The sequence below is a fragment of the Nicotiana tabacum genome, chromosome 23 (assembly GCF_000715075.1).
Source record: "Nicotiana tabacum cultivar K326 chromosome 23, ASM71507v2, whole genome shotgun sequence".
In the NCBI taxonomy this organism is placed as follows: Eukaryota; Viridiplantae; Streptophyta; class Magnoliopsida; order Solanales; family Solanaceae; genus Nicotiana; species Nicotiana tabacum.
In genome coordinates, this window is record NC_134102.1 from 98,744,734 (window position 1) to 98,763,890 (window position 19,157).

Below are 19,157 nucleotides of genomic sequence, written 5' to 3' on the forward strand. Positions count from 1 at the left end.
ATTAAAATTAAAATAAAAAGGAAAGAAATTAAAAAGTAACCTTGTAATTACACAGTATAACTATCACCAATTCTCACATCTCATGGAAAATTGAAGAGCGTAATTATACTTCTCCAATTATATTCAATTCTATGCTGACAAAGTACAAACATGTATGTATTTGCACCTAAATCCAATTACCAGGTGACTTTCCAAACATGCTCTTACAAAATATGGAGTTATTAATTTATTTTTCCACTTTCCATCCAATATAGTCCTAGTTTTTTTTGTTTTTTTTTTAAAAGCCAATCAAAATGGTACGAAATCAAATTCAAAAAGATGTCCGTTACAAATAGACCCCAAAACTTCCCTTTCCCCCTAATTCCCACCTCCATCAACTCTTTTTACACCTAGGGTTTTCAGGTTACCGTTAAACCCTAAACCCCTCCAAAATTCATCCAGAAATGTGCCTATCAACAACAAAGGGCTTCGAGCCCATGTTAACAGAATCAATCAATCACTTCTTGGCCTCTTACAGAAATGGAAGTTCTGATTTCTCAAATTTTCAGTCCATTTTCTTTCGTTTGATACAAACAATGCCCGACCCGCCTCTTGAAATTACTTGGTTTTACTCTGCGGTAACTTTTCACACCTCAAAATCAGCTGGTTTTAGCAAAATCATTGTCGCTAAAGACTTGTTTCACTTGCTAATTTCTTGTTCGGGTCCATGTAACGGGTCGAAAAAGATTGCTTTGCTTGCCCCTGTACTGTTCGCTTTGTATGATGTGATATGCGAGTTTTCGGGTAATGGGTTGTGCTTGAATGGTGAAATTAGGGACTTGGTAGAGAAAATTGTTGGTTATATATGTATATGTTTAGGTGATCGCGAAATCTTGAACGAGTTTGATGAGGATATTCTCTGTTTTGAGGAATTGGTTGGGGTTTGGACAATTGATCGGGTTGGGGAGTGTGCTAAATTTGACGAGAATTTAGGGGTTTTCTTTCCAATTGTGAGCGTTGAGGTTTATGAGGGTCGAAATATAAGGCGTGGGATCAGGAATTTAGCTGGGATTGTAATGTGTGAGGTGTTCTTGCTTAATTTGTCTATGAAGTTTAATATGGGGTTTGTAAATGAGGACGTCCAAAATGATGCGCGAAATTGGGCAATTCAGACTCTCAAGCAGTTCCAAAATGTTGAACTTTTAGGTGAGTTCTTGCTTCTTCTTTTTTCCCCTTGAAAGAGGCCAAGTTTCATTACTTGAATATGTAGTGTAACTTATTGTTTTTTCCCCTTACTGTTAATGTGTAATTTTTGTATAGTAACTTCACCTTGCTATCCCGACCAGTCATAAAGCATAAAAAAAATTATATCAAATTATGTAATAAGATGGACAGTAATGGCAACATAGTAGCAGGTCAAGCATACCTTCTTATGGGGATTTATGAGGATAATTGTGTCATTTGGCTCACTAAAATTGATCCACTTAATATGCTTAGATTTTCTAATAACAAGAACCAAATAATATTAACGTATAGAACTTTCTTTGTAATGTCTTTCAAACTTTCTGTATATATGGGTCTTTATGATATTATGTCATGTTGTCTGCATCATATGAATAATTAAATATCATTGTTCTTGTATTTTTGTTTACTGTTCCACACTAAATTCCTTTTTTTCACCAATCAATTGAAGAACCAATTAGTTGTAGCTGTTGCTGCTATGTTGAGAACAAATCGATTAACTCACTCCCTGAAAGAGAAGAAAACCATTGTGTTGAGCACAACCTTCTATCAATTTTGCTTATCACTAATCCCTTTACTGTATAACCCATTGGGTGTACACCCTTAGACTTTCATTTTCTAGTATGAAGCCGTTAGGAGTTAGCTAGCCTTGGGGTCCAGTATATGGGGATCAACATGTTCTCATTGCATGTGAATGGTCAATTTTGTAGTATCGTGCTTATCATGGAAGTATATTTACTGAGTTAATTGGTAGTCCCACTTACATTTCTTTTGCTGGTAAAACTGGAACTTATGGATATAAACTTTGATGTGCTTCTACGGTGCGAGTTAAGTTGGTTGTTTATCACTAAAGTTGAAGGAACCTTTAATATTTTTGTACTTGTGTTGTTGTGACTTGGTTGAGGTTGTTCAATATTATTGCCATCACCATTTTACTTTCTTTAGGCTTTTTTGGAGTTTGGTTGATGGTTTGTGAAAAGAAGCTGCTGCATGTGAAGTAAGGTTCAGCTACTCTTGGAATTTAATTTGACATATTCTAGGTATTCTTTGAAGAGTTCATTTCATGGAACTCCATTTACTATGAATTGCGATTTGTTTCCGAGAATGCATTCTCTATTTAAATCTTCCATGTGCAAAATGATTTTTTTGTTGTTCTAATTAATCCCACCATCTAAACGCAGTAGTCCAATTTTCTTTATCTGTGGCTGCATATTCATAAAGTTCTCTATCTACTGATGCAATATTCTTTCCATGAAATCTGAATAGTTACATGCGCTGGAATTGCTACTCTTAGATATCTATTAAGCTGTACGCACTATCATAATAGGGTGCATTTTCAGAGGGAACTTTGTACCTGAGTGGGAAAATTAAACAGCAGAATAATGATGTTCGGGAGGATACTTGAAGAAAAGCAGTTGTGTGCTTCTGGAAAACCAATCTTGGCAAATGTATCATTCTTGATCATCCAGCATCACTTATCCTACAGATGCCATAAATAAGCATCTGTTTGAATCTTGGTGACCCGAGAGAGAGCGAGGGAGGGAGAGTATTTGAACCTCCAATTACTAGATTCCTTGGCATTTCATATGGTTATTTATTTTGAGCTTTTGACTGCATTGCATGATAAAACCTTAGTAAACCGGATTAACTGCATTTTTGCTTGGAGAGTATTTGAACCTCCAATTACTAGATTCCTTGGCATTTTATATGGTTATTTATTTTGAGCTTTTGACTGCATTGCATGATAAAACCTTAGTAAACCGGATTAACTGCATTTTTGCTTGCTTCGCTTAAGCCGAGGCATGTATTTGATGCTTTGCATTGAGAATTTTGGGCTTGATTCTTGATCGATTTGAGTTTTATTTGTAGATCTGCTTCTCAGAATTCTGTTGGAAAAAAGGCTGGTGGTCACTACCTTATTGGTACGTATTCATAACAACCTTCATTATCGCAAAGATTAAGAGTGGATAGCATGTACGACCGGCCCAACCACTTCCATGCTGTGCTGTACTCCCCAATCTGTTTGTATGTGTGTGTTTGATGTTTGATACTTGTTTTAAGGATATCTCTAGTCCCTGCTATTGAAAGTTTAAATATGCAGCTTAAGATTGATTTCTATAAGGCTGACAAGTTCTTTTCTTTTTCTTTCCAATATATTTGTTGTTGCAGAGTTCTGAAGACGCAGTTATTCTACAGAAACTATTGTATGATGCTGTGATACTGGTTGATCATTCATTTCTAGGTTCTAGCAGATGGTTTCAGCTACCAGAATCCCACTTCAGGAACTTGGCTCTACTATGGTCCTTAGTAGCTGATAACGCCATACAGTTTGCTAGGTACGGAAAATTGCTGCTCTAAAATTTGAATAACTTTTTCTCTGCTAATAAATCTGGCAATTGCTGGCTCTAGGGAAATATGTGATCAAGATAGGGTGCTTGCTTATGTAAATGCTTTCTCCGAGTCTCAGCTACCCAGCAAATTACTTAAATGGGTCTCTACCCGAGCTGGAACAGAAGAGAACCTGAGTAATCCAAGATTTACGACACCCAAAGCTCTCATAAGTACGTCTTTTATCTGGTTTTGCTAGTCATTTGAATACTTTGGATCTTTTTGGTTTTGCTTTTCTACTGGCTAAGTTACATATTTTGTACTCTTCAAAATCAATAGCAAACCTACCTTGTAGAATGTAGATAACATACTACTATTATACTTAATTCTCCATTGCCATGTTTGTGTCTTCTAAGATAAGTTGCCTATATCCACAGAATGGCTTTTTATCCTGGAAGACCAAGGTCTCTGGGTGTTTGATCACGACAAACTGAAGTTCCATGCCAAAGCGGCAATTTGTAATTCATGGCCAGACTGTTTTCTCCCTGAATCTAAGCCCGAAGGATGGACTGCTAAAGAGAGAGAGCATAGGGAAGGCAAATACATTGGCGATGAGGAAATGGAAGATTCATTGGACAAATCATTCTCTGCTGCTTACTTTTGTACAGATAAATTGCCAACTGATGGTGATAGAAAGCGCAAAGATCGAGTGAAGGACACAGATATAAGAGGAACACCAGTCAAACTTGTAAAGTATAATATTCATGAAAGTCCAAAGAAAGCGAAATTTTTTCCTTTCTCTGATGAAGATATGGAAGTGATGGGATGATATAACCAAAGCATAGATTTTGTATATGTAGCAATGCCGGGGACCCTGGTGGTCTCTGCGCACAATATATCACTAACTAGGAGCAGGTCTTTCCTTCATTTTGTGCCCCTTTTGGGGGATGTATGGATACACCAGAAAGCGTAGAGAGCTACTGTTGACTGTCTTAAAATGGCATATTATGTTACATATCTGTACTAGTTTCACTATATATGTTGTATGACCGTCAGCTCTTGCCTAAGTAATTTCACTTGACTCAGGATAATCACTTTTGAACTTTTCTTGGAGTTTGTAACATCATTCACAGAGAGTATATAACTCTTCCTGAGATTGATCCGCAATCCTGCAATTCTTCATCTGCATCACACATAATGAGTGTGTTGAGATAACAACAACAACAACAACAAACCAAGTGTATTTCCACAAGTTGCTAAAACACTTTGCACCTCGCCATGTATTTCTCTTTATTATTAAGTTCTTGCTATTCAGTTTCATCACTACAGTAAATAGCTAAGACAGCAACAGACAACTAAAATGACATGCTGGAACGAGATAGAATTAGAAGGGGAATCAAATTAAAGAGTTAACATTTGCAAACTGAATATCGAAAGAACACCGAGAATTTATTAAACACGACAATATTAATATTATCCATCGGCCAAGATTATAATGAAGGAGAATAAATATATTAAAACTTTATACTGACAATGCAAAAAAGAAAAAATCCACCAAACTGAAAAGAAACAATAAGCCGACATACAATCATATTATCTTATGTTTTTCTTTTTCTTTTTCTTTTTTCTTTCGCATTCTACTTTAAAATAATATCTTTCTTTTTTGAATTCTCTATCTTCTTCACTTCATCAGATCCACAATTGAGCTTTCTCAAAGTAATTCCTTTCCTCCTTTTTTAATTTTATCTTTCTTTTCCCTTTCTATTAATGTTTGTTTTCCAAATCTGCTTGACTTCATCTGATTAAACTTTATTTCCGCAAGGTTTCATGGTGAACAACAAAGGATTAGGAATTAGCTATTGGTTACTTCAAATTAAATTAGTGTTTGTCTCTATCTTGAGCACTATAAATAATTTATGTGACTATAAGATTTAACTCCTTGAGTCATATTTATATTAATACCAATAAGATTATTGGATTTTTGCCTCCAAAATTTTCACAACTAAACAGAGTTTTTATTTTATATTTTGGACACACAAGGAATTTATTGATTAAAAGTTAATCATATGCTCTAGGATTTATGTTATTTCTTGCACTTAATTTGCAATATACTACAAGTGATCACCACTAATATTAACAACAAAATAAAAATACGAAATTACAGTAATCGTGTGTGTATATAATATTTTACTGTACCATGTAATAACTCTTAAAATATTTTAATTTTTTTGCATCACTTTTACATTATTATCTACATCAATTTTACTTAAAATTAGAGTGCACCCATGATATTCAAATTCTAGATCCGCCTCTCATAATAACTGACTGCACCCTATCTTCTAATGATATTAGTCCACTTAAAGCCAAACAAATACCATGTCCAATACATAATCTGATGTAACACAAGGACTGGCAGATAAGACAGCCCTCTCCGTGCAGTTCCAGTCCTTTCCTTCTGGTGAAGCTATGGCTGGCCTGTAGGCCGGTTCGGGCTCTAACGGGTCAAGTGTGCCGATCTAAATGGTCTCGGGTCAAATGGTCTTTTTGTAGGAACAGATTTGGGAACGGATCCACAAACTCGTGGTTCCGGGCTAAACGGTCCCGATCCGCGGGCTAAGTGGGCCCAACGGATATATATATATAATTAAATAAAAATTAGAGACAAAAAGATGTTAAAAAATATATCTAAGGCAATGCCTTATAAATTTTATTATAGAATTGTGACCTAAATTTTTTAATTCAAATTTAAAGTCTAAAGACAAAAATATTGTAAAGAGATATTCAAAGCAATGCCTTGTAAGTTTATTATAACATTAAAAAAATATGGCAATATCTTTCTTAGTCTTCCTTTCCCCCATGGAATGAGTACAACAAGGTGCTAATACCACCATTGAGAAAAAAAAGAAACTAATCAAGATGTGCCAAAAATACAAGTTCATAATACATACTAATTTTTGTTCATACAAGTTACATGGTATCTCTTACAAACTTCATAAATCCATCAAGGTCCGGAGGAATTTCCGTTGGTGGTGGCGGAAAAGTAGCTTGGTCATCGCCGCTTCCGGGTGAAGCAACATCCTTCGCAAGTCCAGCTAGCATTTCTTCGTAAGTTTCGTCTTCCTGTAGTTGTGATTCAGCAAGTCCAAAATTTCTTCTTTCCGAACGGATCCAATCTCTGAAAAGTACTGATTTTTCCAAGCTCCCCCTCATAGACGCTCTATAATCACCGAGTTGAAGTCTTGCTTGACTGAAAGCGCTCTCCGATTCCACTGTTGAAACTTGAATAGTTAAAATGTCTCGGGCCATCCTTGAAAGAACCGAAAAGTATTTTTCTTTGTCCTTCCACCATTCCAAAAGATTAAAGGAGCCGTTGGGATTCACTTCCTCAATTCCCTGCGACAAATAAACTTCAAGCTGATTTAGTTATGAAAAATCACTACTACTAGAACCTTGAGAACCCCTAAACCCCGCCCAAGCAATAAGTGCTCTTTCTCCCGCAGTTCTTTTAGATGATTGAGAATCAGAAGAAGAAGGAGTTGGAACATTTGGTTTAGCATGATTTAATGCAACTTGATAAGCATTAAAAATAATTTGAATATTTATTCTAAATTGAGGTTATTGCTTCCGGAAGTTGAGACAACTCCTCATCTTCAAGTGCTAACCCATTATAAATAGTTTCATACCAAAATTGAGGACCTCCTAATTTCAATACAAGGATTTAACAAAGCAGCAACACCATAAATAAGGGGAATAGGGAAAAAATATTTTATTAAACTTTTTTCTCATAGAATCAATAGCAAGTTTATAAATTTCTTCACCCTCTGAAAAATGAGCAAACAAATTTGCAGATTCTGCAATATAAACTAAACAGTTAGAAATAGCAGGATAATATTACCCAAAAAATTTATTTGTAGCAATATAAAATTTTTCTTAAAAATCTACAAGCATTTTAACATTAGCCCAATCCCCATTCGTAAGGTGCTCATCATCATCACTTACATGTGCATTAAACGTTGAGTTTATGGGGTTTCTATATTCATATGTAACAACCAAACTTTCATACATGTAATTCCATATAGTTGGACAATGTTTAGGAACCTTTCTTTCTCTTAGGCCAAATTCATCGCATCTTTTAAAATATTCTCTAAGTATACTTCTACGGTTTGAATAAAAAATCTAGTTAAGAGCCATTTTAACCTTTTCAATTTTAACATTTAAAATTCTCATACCATCACCCACAATTAAATGGTAAATATGACAAATACATCTAACATGAAAAATGTTACTAAATGCAGGATTTAGCGTAGTGGTAAGCAAGGCTATAGCATTTGTGTTACTATTAGCATTATCCATTGAAACTGACATTATTTTATCACTAATGCAAAAATATCTACAAATATCCGTAATTGTGCTAGCAATAAACTGCCCCGTATGACGTGAATTAATTATTCTATAAGCAATTATGCACTTTTGCATTATCCAATCCTCATCAATCCAATGACCGGTAACAGTAAGGCAATCACAGTCGTTGCCACTTCTACAAATATCAGTTGTAATAACAACACAACAATTTATATGATTTGAATAAATAGCGCAAATATTGTTCATATTCATGCTTATATTTATAAATAACACTCTTTACGGTTGTGCGAGGAAAACCTTTATAAGTAGGATTATAAATTTTTCTAATATAATGCACAAAGTTAGGGTCAGAAGAAAAACTATAGGGTAAGCACATAACAATTACCATTTTTGCCAATTCTTTCCGATCTTTTTTTGGATCATAATATAAAGTACCGTCAGTAACAATTTTAATTCCCAGTTGAAATTGATTTGAATCGGTACCATGCCCACTAATATTGGTCCTACCAGTTCTGATCCGTTTGGCCCGCGGTCCCGGATCGATCCCGGTCCCGGACCGTCCCACTTGCCATTCTTAGGTGAAGCCAATAAATCTATTTGAATTTGGGTACGGAAAAAAAGATGCAACAAGTTAAAGGAAGCTATCCCCCGGTGGAAAACACTCTCGCCTTCTAGCTTCAAGTAAAAATATCGTAAGTACAACTTTGGAAAGCCAAACTTCAAGTAAAAATATCGAAAGTTAAAGTAATGTATCAAATGTCAAAAAGAACTGTAACTTCAACCACAAATTCTAACAACTTCAATCACAAATTCTAACTGTGAACACCTAATTTTTGACCGCACCCAAATTCTATACTATTTTAGTGTAAATATTTTTTTTAGGTCTAATTTTAATATTTTAAACTTTTATCTTACTCTTAATAGGTTTCACTAAAAAGAAAACTACAAAATATAATCATATTATTAGAGTATAAATTTTATTTCTAAAAAAAAAAATCATATATAAAAATCAAATATATATATATTTGGTTTCTATTAATTAGAATTTTAACAAGTAAGCTATGAAATTTTTCTTAGTATCACTTAAAGTACATGTAAATATTTAATTTTCCTATTTTTACATGAAATGTTGGTTAATCTTCTTATCTTTATAATTTAATTTATCTTTTAAAATAAAATATAAAAACAAAAGTAAACTAACTAAAACAAACGTAAAAATCTGATAAACAATCCCATAATCCCCATTTTAGTCTAACTAACCACATGATCTACTCTCACCCTACACCCCTCACTTCTCACGTAACCCCTCACATCCTCACCACATCCCACGATCTCCATTATCTGCACACACACACACACACAATATATATAAAACACAATCCCATTATAGAAAAGGGGGAGGAATCTGAAGCAAAAAAAAAAAAACGGAAGAAAAAGAAGAGAAAACTAGTCATTTGGAAAAACTTGTGCACTGCCGCAGCTCTCAACCCCAAAAAACGCCGAACACCACCATTTTTAACTCACGATCTTCATAGCCATGTAACCAGCCAAGCACCTCATCTCCACTTTCATTCTCACCATTGAAATAGCCCCAAAATCACCAAAAATCAACTCCTTATTTACAAAAAAAAAAAAAACAAAAACAAAAATTCAAAAACACCTTGAACAAGTCTCCCTTTTCACATGAAACGGCAGCAAAAAACCAACCCGTTTGAGTCGAGATTGTTTAGGCCACTGTTCGAGTTTACCGGAAGTAGATTCTAGCTTCTGTTTTCGTTTTCGGCAAAGTTTGCCGATGTTAGATTTGTTTGTGCAAAGTTGTTATTGAAAGCTGAAGAAAGGTTCATTCTATCCACCCTTGTTTGTTTCAAATACTTTGCTTGCGTGTATCTGGTATGCCGTACGTATTTAGTGAGAATGAAATTTTCTTTTATGGCTGATTTGTTTGGTTTATTTGATTGTTGAGCTTTTCTTAGTTAAATAAATAAAGTTGATGGAACATAATACTTAAGTGTTAGTTTCTTAAATAAGGATTCATGTTCACTTTTTTTATTAAAAACTTGACATGGCAGAATTGGTATGGATTTAAGTTATTAATATTTAGTAAAGTCTTGGAAATAATTGGATCGTATCTTACTGTTTGTATGCTTAGGTTACTCATATCTTATATTAGCACGTTGTCTTGTTTTATCTACTTTATTAGTTAATTATTTGATTTTATCTTAAGTCTTTGACTGATAGTGGTAGTCAGTAGAAGAAATGAAAGGGGCCATAGATTGTGATAAGTAAAATTAGCAAGCTGGCCCATATTAAATAGTGCAGCCTTTTAAGACAAATAATTTAGTACTAAAAATATTATTTTTTTTTTCTAGAAAAATAATTCATTCAAATCGCTAGCATACTTTAGGCATGTGTTAAATCAAATTATCATGGTTATGTATACGTCTGCGTAGCATAATTATGATTCCCAAATTAAAGGCAAAGTATGTGTTCGCGCAACTTTGACAAAACAATCTTAAAAATAATAATGTGTTAGTAATTGTGTACACGTCCGCGTGACATGATTCATGACACACCAAACAAAACGAATACACGTACGCGTGATTCGTTTCAAGATAATTTCATAATTACAAATAATCAAGTAATTAAAAGCGGTTTAAGACAAAAGTGCACAAAGTTTCCTAGAACCTAAAATATCCAGAATTGGTTAAGCCAGGTATAATTATTAAAAGTGACCATGCTAAAATCACGGAATTCGGGAGAGCTTCACACCTTCTCCCGGGTTAACAGAATTCCTTACCCGATCTTCTGTATTCGCGGACCGTAATCGGAGTCAAAACTTCCTCGATTTGGGATTTCAAATAAACCGGTGACTTGGGACACCATAATAATTATCCCAAGTGGCGACTCTGATTAAATAAATAATCTCATTTCGAATAATGTCACTTAAATTGAAAAAATTTTCTTTGGCACCTATTCATCGGAAAAAAGGAGGTGTGACACTAACAACTTCAATCACGTATGTTAAATATTATTTCCGAAGTAGCTAAACTTGCATAAATTTATAAATTTGAGATATACCATAAATGGGGTCCCAAAATCAGTATCCGTGCACTTTGCCCCGATTTAAGGCCATAGCCCATGGTCACCGTTAGGGGCGTCAATGGATATTTAAAAACTGATTAACCAACCATACCGTACCGAACCGATTTTTAGGTTTCTTTTAATAAAATCGTAGTTTTTATATAAATCTATAACCGTACCGATAATTAGGGTAAGTTTTATATTTTGTAAAAATAAACCGAAAAAATACCGAACGCACCAAATAAATTTACATGTCAAAAATATATTTATATATTAAGTTTAAGAATAATAATATATTAAAAATTTTCTTGGACCTTGGAATTGTGAAAACGGTTACAACCAAACAAGTAATTAAACTCAAAATCTTAATTCCCAAACCTATAATGCTACTCCCATTGAAACTAAATTATTTCCAACATATTGACTAGCAAAACACAAGTTATTCTAGCGATTAGTAGCAAACTACAATGTATTGAATATGTTTCCTTTCATATGATTTAGATTTATCTTTTTGAATATTTAATCTTCTATAGACTTTATTCTTGAGTTCCAACTTGGTTAATATCTTTTTACTCGATTAATATCTTTGTTTAATTTCTTTTACACTGCTGTAGAATAGTTGATTGATCTATACTCTAACCATTTTTAAAATTTTCTTAATTCATTACCCTTTAAAGAGTAAAAATATCTAGAGAGTTTGGTAAGTCCTATAAAAGTACTTATGTTATTGCATTCTACTTCTACTAGTGACTTTTACATGACATTTTAAAAAATATCGAAAATTAACTGAACCGTACCGATACCGAAGAGAAACCAACATGATTAGGAAGGTTTCGAAAAGTCTAATTTTGGTTATGCATAATAGAATAATCGAAAAATTAGTAAAATAACCGTCTGAATCGAACCATTGACACCCCTAGTCCCCTCCTAGACGCTGATGTGGCAAAGAGCATGAATACACTCTCTTTTAGGGCGTAGGAGGGAAAAAAAAAATATTAAAAAAAATCTACTTTCAAGTGGGGTACTTTTCAAATTTCAACTATTAATTGCTACATAATCAAATATAACGATTTATTTATTTCAACTGTATTTCTCCTTGTTTTTTTTCGTATACATTGTATATTTTACCTCAATTGTGTTTTTTTCCCTCTTTAGATACATTGGTTTTTGTTGTCACTGTGTATTTCTTTTACAACTCAAATCTATAAAACTTAGAAGAAACTTCATTTATTTTAGCCAAAGAAAAAGAAGGTTTAGCCAAAGTAATAGAGTTCACAAGGTGTAATTCTAGAGAAAGAAAAAGATTGTGATGCGTTTCTTTTTTTTTCATGGAATGACTATTTGTTTTAACTGTATATTATATTTTTTCAGGTCAAATTAGTAAAACATTTGGTGGAATTTTGTTATTCTTATCCAAAACAAATAAGCCAAAATAGTTGAGTTCCAATAACATATTTCTTTTTATTTCTTCTTTAGATGCAATGATTATTTGTTCTAATCGTGTATTTCTTTCTTGCGTCCAAAATATATAAAAATAACTTGTTTAGAATATTATTATTCTTAGCCAAATACAAAAATTATAGCCCATATAATGTTGTTCCAGATACTTTTTTTTTAATTATAGATTTGGCACGAAAAAAGATGAATTAAATTGGTGGACTCAAAAGGTAAAATATATACTATTCTATTCTATTCTAAAAATTTCCATGTGAGGACAAAAAAAAATCACCTGGTAACGCGTGTGTCACACTTTTATGGGTTGTCAGCGTCTGAGGTCGTGACTATCAAATTGTCAAGTTTAGGGGAATACTTAGGCCAACATAAAATTTAAGTGTGTAGTGAATAAAAGTCACCAAGTTCAGGAGGAATCCCAATCTATGCTGCCAATAAAAATCGAAAACGTTGTGACTCGAAAAGGAATAATAAAATATTGGAAAAGGGATGAAAAATAATTCATATTCATTTAGAGTTATTTATAAGATAACTATAATAGGCGTATTTGAGCGATTAAACACCGAAGAAAAGGAAGATAAACTCTACTTTTGTGATAAAATTTAGTTTTGATTTTATTACAATGCTATAAGTTGGATGATCATTTATGTGATTAACTTGCCAAGAAGACTCTTTTCACATTTGACTCGCTCTTTGCTATGCAAGTGCCAATTTTTTTGTTCCCGCATTTGATCAAAATTACAACAACAGCAAATTTAGTGGGATTCCATTAGTGGGATTTGAGTAGGGTAATAGGTACACAAATCTTACCCCTACTCTGAGGAGGTAGATAGACTATTTGCCAAAGACCCTCGTCTCGAGAGAAAAAATAGAAACAACAGTTGATCAAAAATAATTTTTAAAAAAAGAATAAACATTCCATTATTTGAATATTTAGTTTGTTGTATTAAAATTATTATACAATAAGTATATATTTTAAAGATCATTAACTTTCCTAACATAATAAAATACTGGTTATTACATTAACAGTAATGTTTGTCATTTAATTATATTAATTTACTAATTCTTATATATTCTTATTTCACATTTTGTCTCGCATAAACATCACATAGATTTCGATAACTTATAAACAAATTTAAGACCACGCATTCTACCGAATAATGCTAAAAACAAATTATGCAAAGAAAAAAATGAAACAAAATACTGTATTAACAATGCTAAATTTTATGCAGAAATTATGTATCTCACTACTCCCAACCAAACATCACCTAAGCCAATTGGATTATTTTTTATCCTCGTAGAATTTGGCAAAAAAGTTATTCTCAAACTTACTCTCTCATTTAAAAAAAAAAAGGATATAGTTTGAATTTCGAGAGTTAAATTTCTTAATTTTGAGTCGCGAATTAAGACATAGAAAATTTAAATTTTTTGAAATAAAATTTACGTATTTAGGAACTATACAAAAAGTACTATAAAATCACATTAATTAATACTTTAAAAAAAAAAAGATATGTGAAAAAAGTCGTGGTAAAAGAATGAGCAAAGTTCATTTGTAGCCACTAGGGCCAAACTTATATCACCTGATAGCCACAAAATAACCCCATACAATTAATAACTCAAAACTAATTAAAAGGCTAGCCCAAGATCACTGCCACTCAAAACCCTAACTTCCTTCTCCCTCAGCGATCATACGCATTTTCCTCAGCCGAAGAAGCCGCTGCCGAACGCCGCCATCGCAAGCGCAGCCTCCGTATTGAACCACTAATCAACGCCCTCCGTCGTGAACCGCCTTCACCCGACGACCGTCATCATATCACTTTTTTGTTTTTCTATAATTGAATCTCTGCCCACTGTTCTTTCTTTGCTTACATAAACAATGGGCGTTCCCACAAAATTTCTTCTTCTTCAAGAATGCTCCAAATAGAGGGGATATATGCTGTTTGAAATTAATGTTTATTGTTTGGTTGAAAAATCAATATTATTCAGTTAACTAATAAAATATTTGGGAAATTTGCACTATTAATCCCTTAATCTCCCTATCTTCTGTTGTAAATAATTAATGTATAAATTATTCCGTTGTTTGGACGTAGCTTTAGGTGTTCTTGTGATTCAAGCAATTATGGAACTGGTGCATCTTAATTCCTTACCATTTGCTTTCGCCGATCTAATAGCATAATGTAATATGTTTCTTGCGATACCCTGCCTTCGAGCAGATTTGGCAACACATAAATTTGTAATATAACCATATCTGTTGGGATATCTTCTTTCAATGTTGCAGAAAACTTGGGCATTCACCTTTTCGTTTGGAAGAGAAGACTTTCAAATCTTTGAAATAAAAGATTACCGTTATCTTCATTCCTCACATGTTAATGTCAACAACAAGAGCATTTCTTTTGAATATTGGTATATTACAAAATATATATACAAAATAGACTATCACTATACAAAAATTATACAAAAATAGACTGTCACTATACAATTTATATACAATAGACTGTCACTATACAAAATATATACAAAAATAGACTGTCATTATATAAAAAAATATTACTAAATAGACTAATACTATAAAAAAAATATACTAAATAGACTATCACTATACAATTTATATACAATAGATTGTCACTATACAAAATATATACAAAATAGACCGTCAGTATACAAAATATATACTAAATAGACTGTCACTATACAAACAAATATATAAAATATACTATAATTATATAAAATAGACTGTCACTATACAAAAAATATACAAAATAAATATTTCGGGCTATTTAATGTAATATGTTTGGGCCGGAGGGCCATTTTGTGTCAATGGATAAAAATATGAGCTTTTAAAATTTTGAGGGGCTATAGAGGATAGTTTTCTCATTTTGTGTCAATGGACAAAAACATGAGCTATTAAAATTTTAAGAGACTACGGAGGGTAGTTTTCTCATAATGTCTAGTTTCCCTATCAAAATTTGAAGTGTATCATACTTGTTAGGAAAAACCAAATCAGTCAAATTCTAAAATATTGCATGGGGTTAATGGTCACAAACTCACAATTAGAAGATTTGTGAATCATATGTTGTGGCAGTGTCACTCATTTAAACGTAGAGCCCAATTTGCTATATTTTCTTTGGAACGGCCGAATACAATTCGTCATTTGCTAGTGCATTAGTGAATCGTAATCACATGGGCTTATCATTTTTTTCTTGTACCAGGTACATTTGGAAGGGTGATTTGCACAAATATGATCATTCGGTGCTGTCGTTTAAATTTTAACCTTGTTAAGAAAGGGTTGAGTAGCCTTCGGCCAAAATTCTGGTCAGAGACTATTATCCCAAGATTTTTCAAAATTTAAATGATGATCCTGAAAAGGTTCATACGGCATAAAATTAAAAATCCGTTTGGTCATAGATTTTACCAAAATAAATTTGGGTTTTATTTGGCAAACACATGTTTGGACGTATATTTTGCCTACATTTTGGCTAAATCCCAAATCTCAAAACCAGCTCAATAGCTGGTTTTGGGCCAAAATATCACTATTACATTTTTAAAAAATTACCCCAAACTTTTGTATTTTATAAAAGAGCCCACCATTTATTATTTTGTAATAATGTTGCTTCGTCTTCTCGGTCACCTGATAGTGTATCATGTAGTTCATTATAAAAATGATAATTTTGTATCAAATTTATTTATGTTCAGGACGATGGTTTGCGATAATATAATGAATGTTATTGATAATTGTACTGTTGGGTATTTGTGATAGTTTTTAGAACTTGTCGGTATAAATCATGTTTCATGTTTTTCCAAAATAAATTTGGGAAATATATTTTGAAAACTAATGTCCAAACACATTTTCATATTCAAACCAAACTTCACCAAAATCAGATTTTTCAGAATAAATTTGTGAATCTATGATCAAACGTTAGCTAATTGTTTTGGACTTCTAGATGATGGGAGGAAGATTACATCTCATGGCCTTCCTCTCATATTTGTTGCTTTCATGCAAAAGTTTGATCATACTATCATTGTGCACTTGATTTAATTGGGTTAGGCAAAATACATAAGTTACCCTCTAAACTATGGACCAAATCCATGTTACACACTTTTTACGGATGAAAATTATCTTACACACTCGACCTTTCTAAATTGTGCCTAAGACACACCACTTTTTATAGCTGGCACGCGCGTGTTTTACACTTAAAAGAGGCGAGTGAATGTAAAAATTTTAGGTCAGAACTGTAAGCACGTAATTTTTGACCCGCGCAACTTTTAAAACTAGTATTTTAAAAATATTTACTTATTTTTATTTTAATAGGATTTCAGTCAACTTTTAATTTTTATTTTAAAACATAAGTTTAAAAACACAAAAAATAGTTTTATAATATTTCTTCTATTATTATATATCTTTTTATTTATTTATTTAAGCTTATTAGTATTTTATAATGATAATATTTTAATTTTTACCATTACTTTAACTTAGTTTTCTCTAACTTTTTTTTTATAACATTTAAGAAATACCAAAAATATTTTTATTTTTATATATAGTTCACTTTAATAGTTTATTCTTATTAACTAAGATTAATTAGTATATTTTGATAGTATTTTTATTTTTATTTTTTATTTTTGTTCACTGAGAAAGAATTGAATTTGGGTCAATTAAGAGCTTATTTTCGGATATTAGTGCCCCAACAAGATAAAGGCTCATTCTTCCCATCCCATAAGCCCACTCTCTGCTTAAAATATAAGATTTAATCTTAGTCATTTATTCCCCCTCTAATCCAATGGCCATTATCCCTTCCCACCTCCATATAAAATACCCAATTATAAAAACCCTAAAAAAGGGGGAAGAACCTAGGAGCAGCCGCTGATAGATTCACCATTTTTGAGGTCTTCAGCGGCAACTTGCAAAAAGAAAAAAAAAAGAGTGAAAGAATTAGGAACAGAGAGGAAAGAACTCACGTTTTTTGGGGCTAAAATACAACAAACAACAATAACAACAACAACAATCCAGTATAATCCCACTAATGGGGTCTGGGGAGGGTAGTTTGTACGCAAACCTTACCCCTACTCTAGGGTAGAGAGGCTGTTTCCGATAGAACCTCGGCTCCCTCCCTCCAAGAACTCCCCACCTTGCTTTTGGGGTGACTCGAACTCACAACCTTTTGGTTGGAAGTGGAGGATGCTCACCAATAGAGCAACCCACTCTTGGGGCTGAAATAACAAAAGCAAAAACTCTGAATTTTCCTCCCTTCAATCTACATAGACCCAACGTTTTTGCCCCTCCATTTCACAGCTATGTAACAAAAAAAAACTCCATTGACACTTCTCATAAACTTTTCTCCAAAAGCATAACAAATAGCCTGAAGCAGCTCCAAATCGCCAGTCACTATCACATAGTCCATTGGTTTTATTGTTTGGTTTAATTCGAGTTTTTCGGTGAATTTCAAGGTCGTCGAAGGTCACATTCTGAGGTTTTCGGGCAGGTTCGCGGCTCCGTCAAGGTTGCCACTGTCTAAGGTTTCCGGTGTTGAGCATTTTTCGATTCACGTTTATTTTGCTTTAAGGTCTGTCACTATCTTATCCTTTATTTATTGATTTTGTCCTATATGATGTTTGGATGATAGACTTGTGTGAATTTCATGCGTATTTGTGATATTTTGAATTGAAATGGTCTGATTTTGAAACGAAGCTTTATTACTTGATTTAATAGAGAAGTACTCGAATGTTTAGTAGTGCAACAATTTGCACAATTTACTTATTGTTGATGTATGCCTTTTAGACACACGCTCTGAAGGGAATTGAAATTGAAAAGGATTTGGCCATGGAGCTTGGGTAAAAAACCGAAAGGAAATTGAACCATAGGTGTTTTAATGCTTTAAAACTGCTAGTAGCATGTTTAGGCGGATCAAACTTGGGTAGGCAAACTTTAGATCTTTTTTTTCATTTTATTCGAGGTGATAGGTCATTCCCTTTAGTTCATATTCAGGGGAATGCCCCGTAGACTCTGTCCATATTCTCATCAGGGGAATGCTCCGAAGTGAATGTAAAATGAGGCTGATGCGATATCATGGAGGCATAGTAGGATAATTAAATTTATTTTTGTTATTTTCTTTTCTTTTCTTTTATTAGGTGGGGACGACCTCAAACTTCTTTTGGTGTTTATTTTCCTTTGCGTGTTTTTCTTTACCTCAGTTTAGAGTATTCTTAAAAGCCAACTAGATCAGGTATGCAACCGTACTAGTTACGGGACTTGGGGAATGCCTAACACCGTCTCCCCGAGTTAAATGAACCCCCTTACCTTGGATTTCTGGTGCAGATTATGTTTTAGAGTCTAAATATGTTTTCAAAAGGAAAAATTATTTTTTAACGGTGACCTGGCACACAAAAAACAAATGTCAGGTGGCGACTCTGAAAATCCTTTGAAACACAATTTCTGTCACTTTCTAGTTGAAAACCCTTTTGAGTTTTAAAATCAACTTTATCTTTTTTTAAATGGGTTAGTGATGTGAAAAAAGGGTGTTACAGCTTTGGCGACTCTGCTGGGGAGTTGCAAGTTTGAGCTGATACTTGATCTTGTTGGATTTTAGGATATTCGATTGAGGTGTTTGTTTTCTTTATTTTCTTTGTGTGTTTAGTTTGTTTGTCGTATTTCCTGTTTTGTTGGTTATTTGTTTATCGCTTTTCCTTATGTGTTTACTGCTTTATAACTGTCATTA

At 33.1% G+C, this 19,157-nt stretch overlaps 1 protein-coding gene across 1 annotated transcript; it reads left to right on the forward strand.

The window, feature by feature from the left end:
* Positions 1–334: 334 nt before the first annotated feature.
* Positions 335–4,620, forward strand: LOC107771352 (uncharacterized). Its single transcript, XM_016590705.2, has 5 exons — positions 335–1,185; positions 3,091–3,143; positions 3,391–3,557; positions 3,631–3,782; positions 3,987–4,620. Exons 1-5 carry the CDS (start codon positions 444–446, stop codon positions 4,376–4,378), a joined length of 1,506 nt encoding a protein of 501 aa, XP_016446191.1. The 5' UTR covers positions 335–443; the 3' UTR covers positions 4,379–4,620.
* The last annotated feature ends 14,537 nt before the right edge of the window (positions 4,621–19,157 follow it).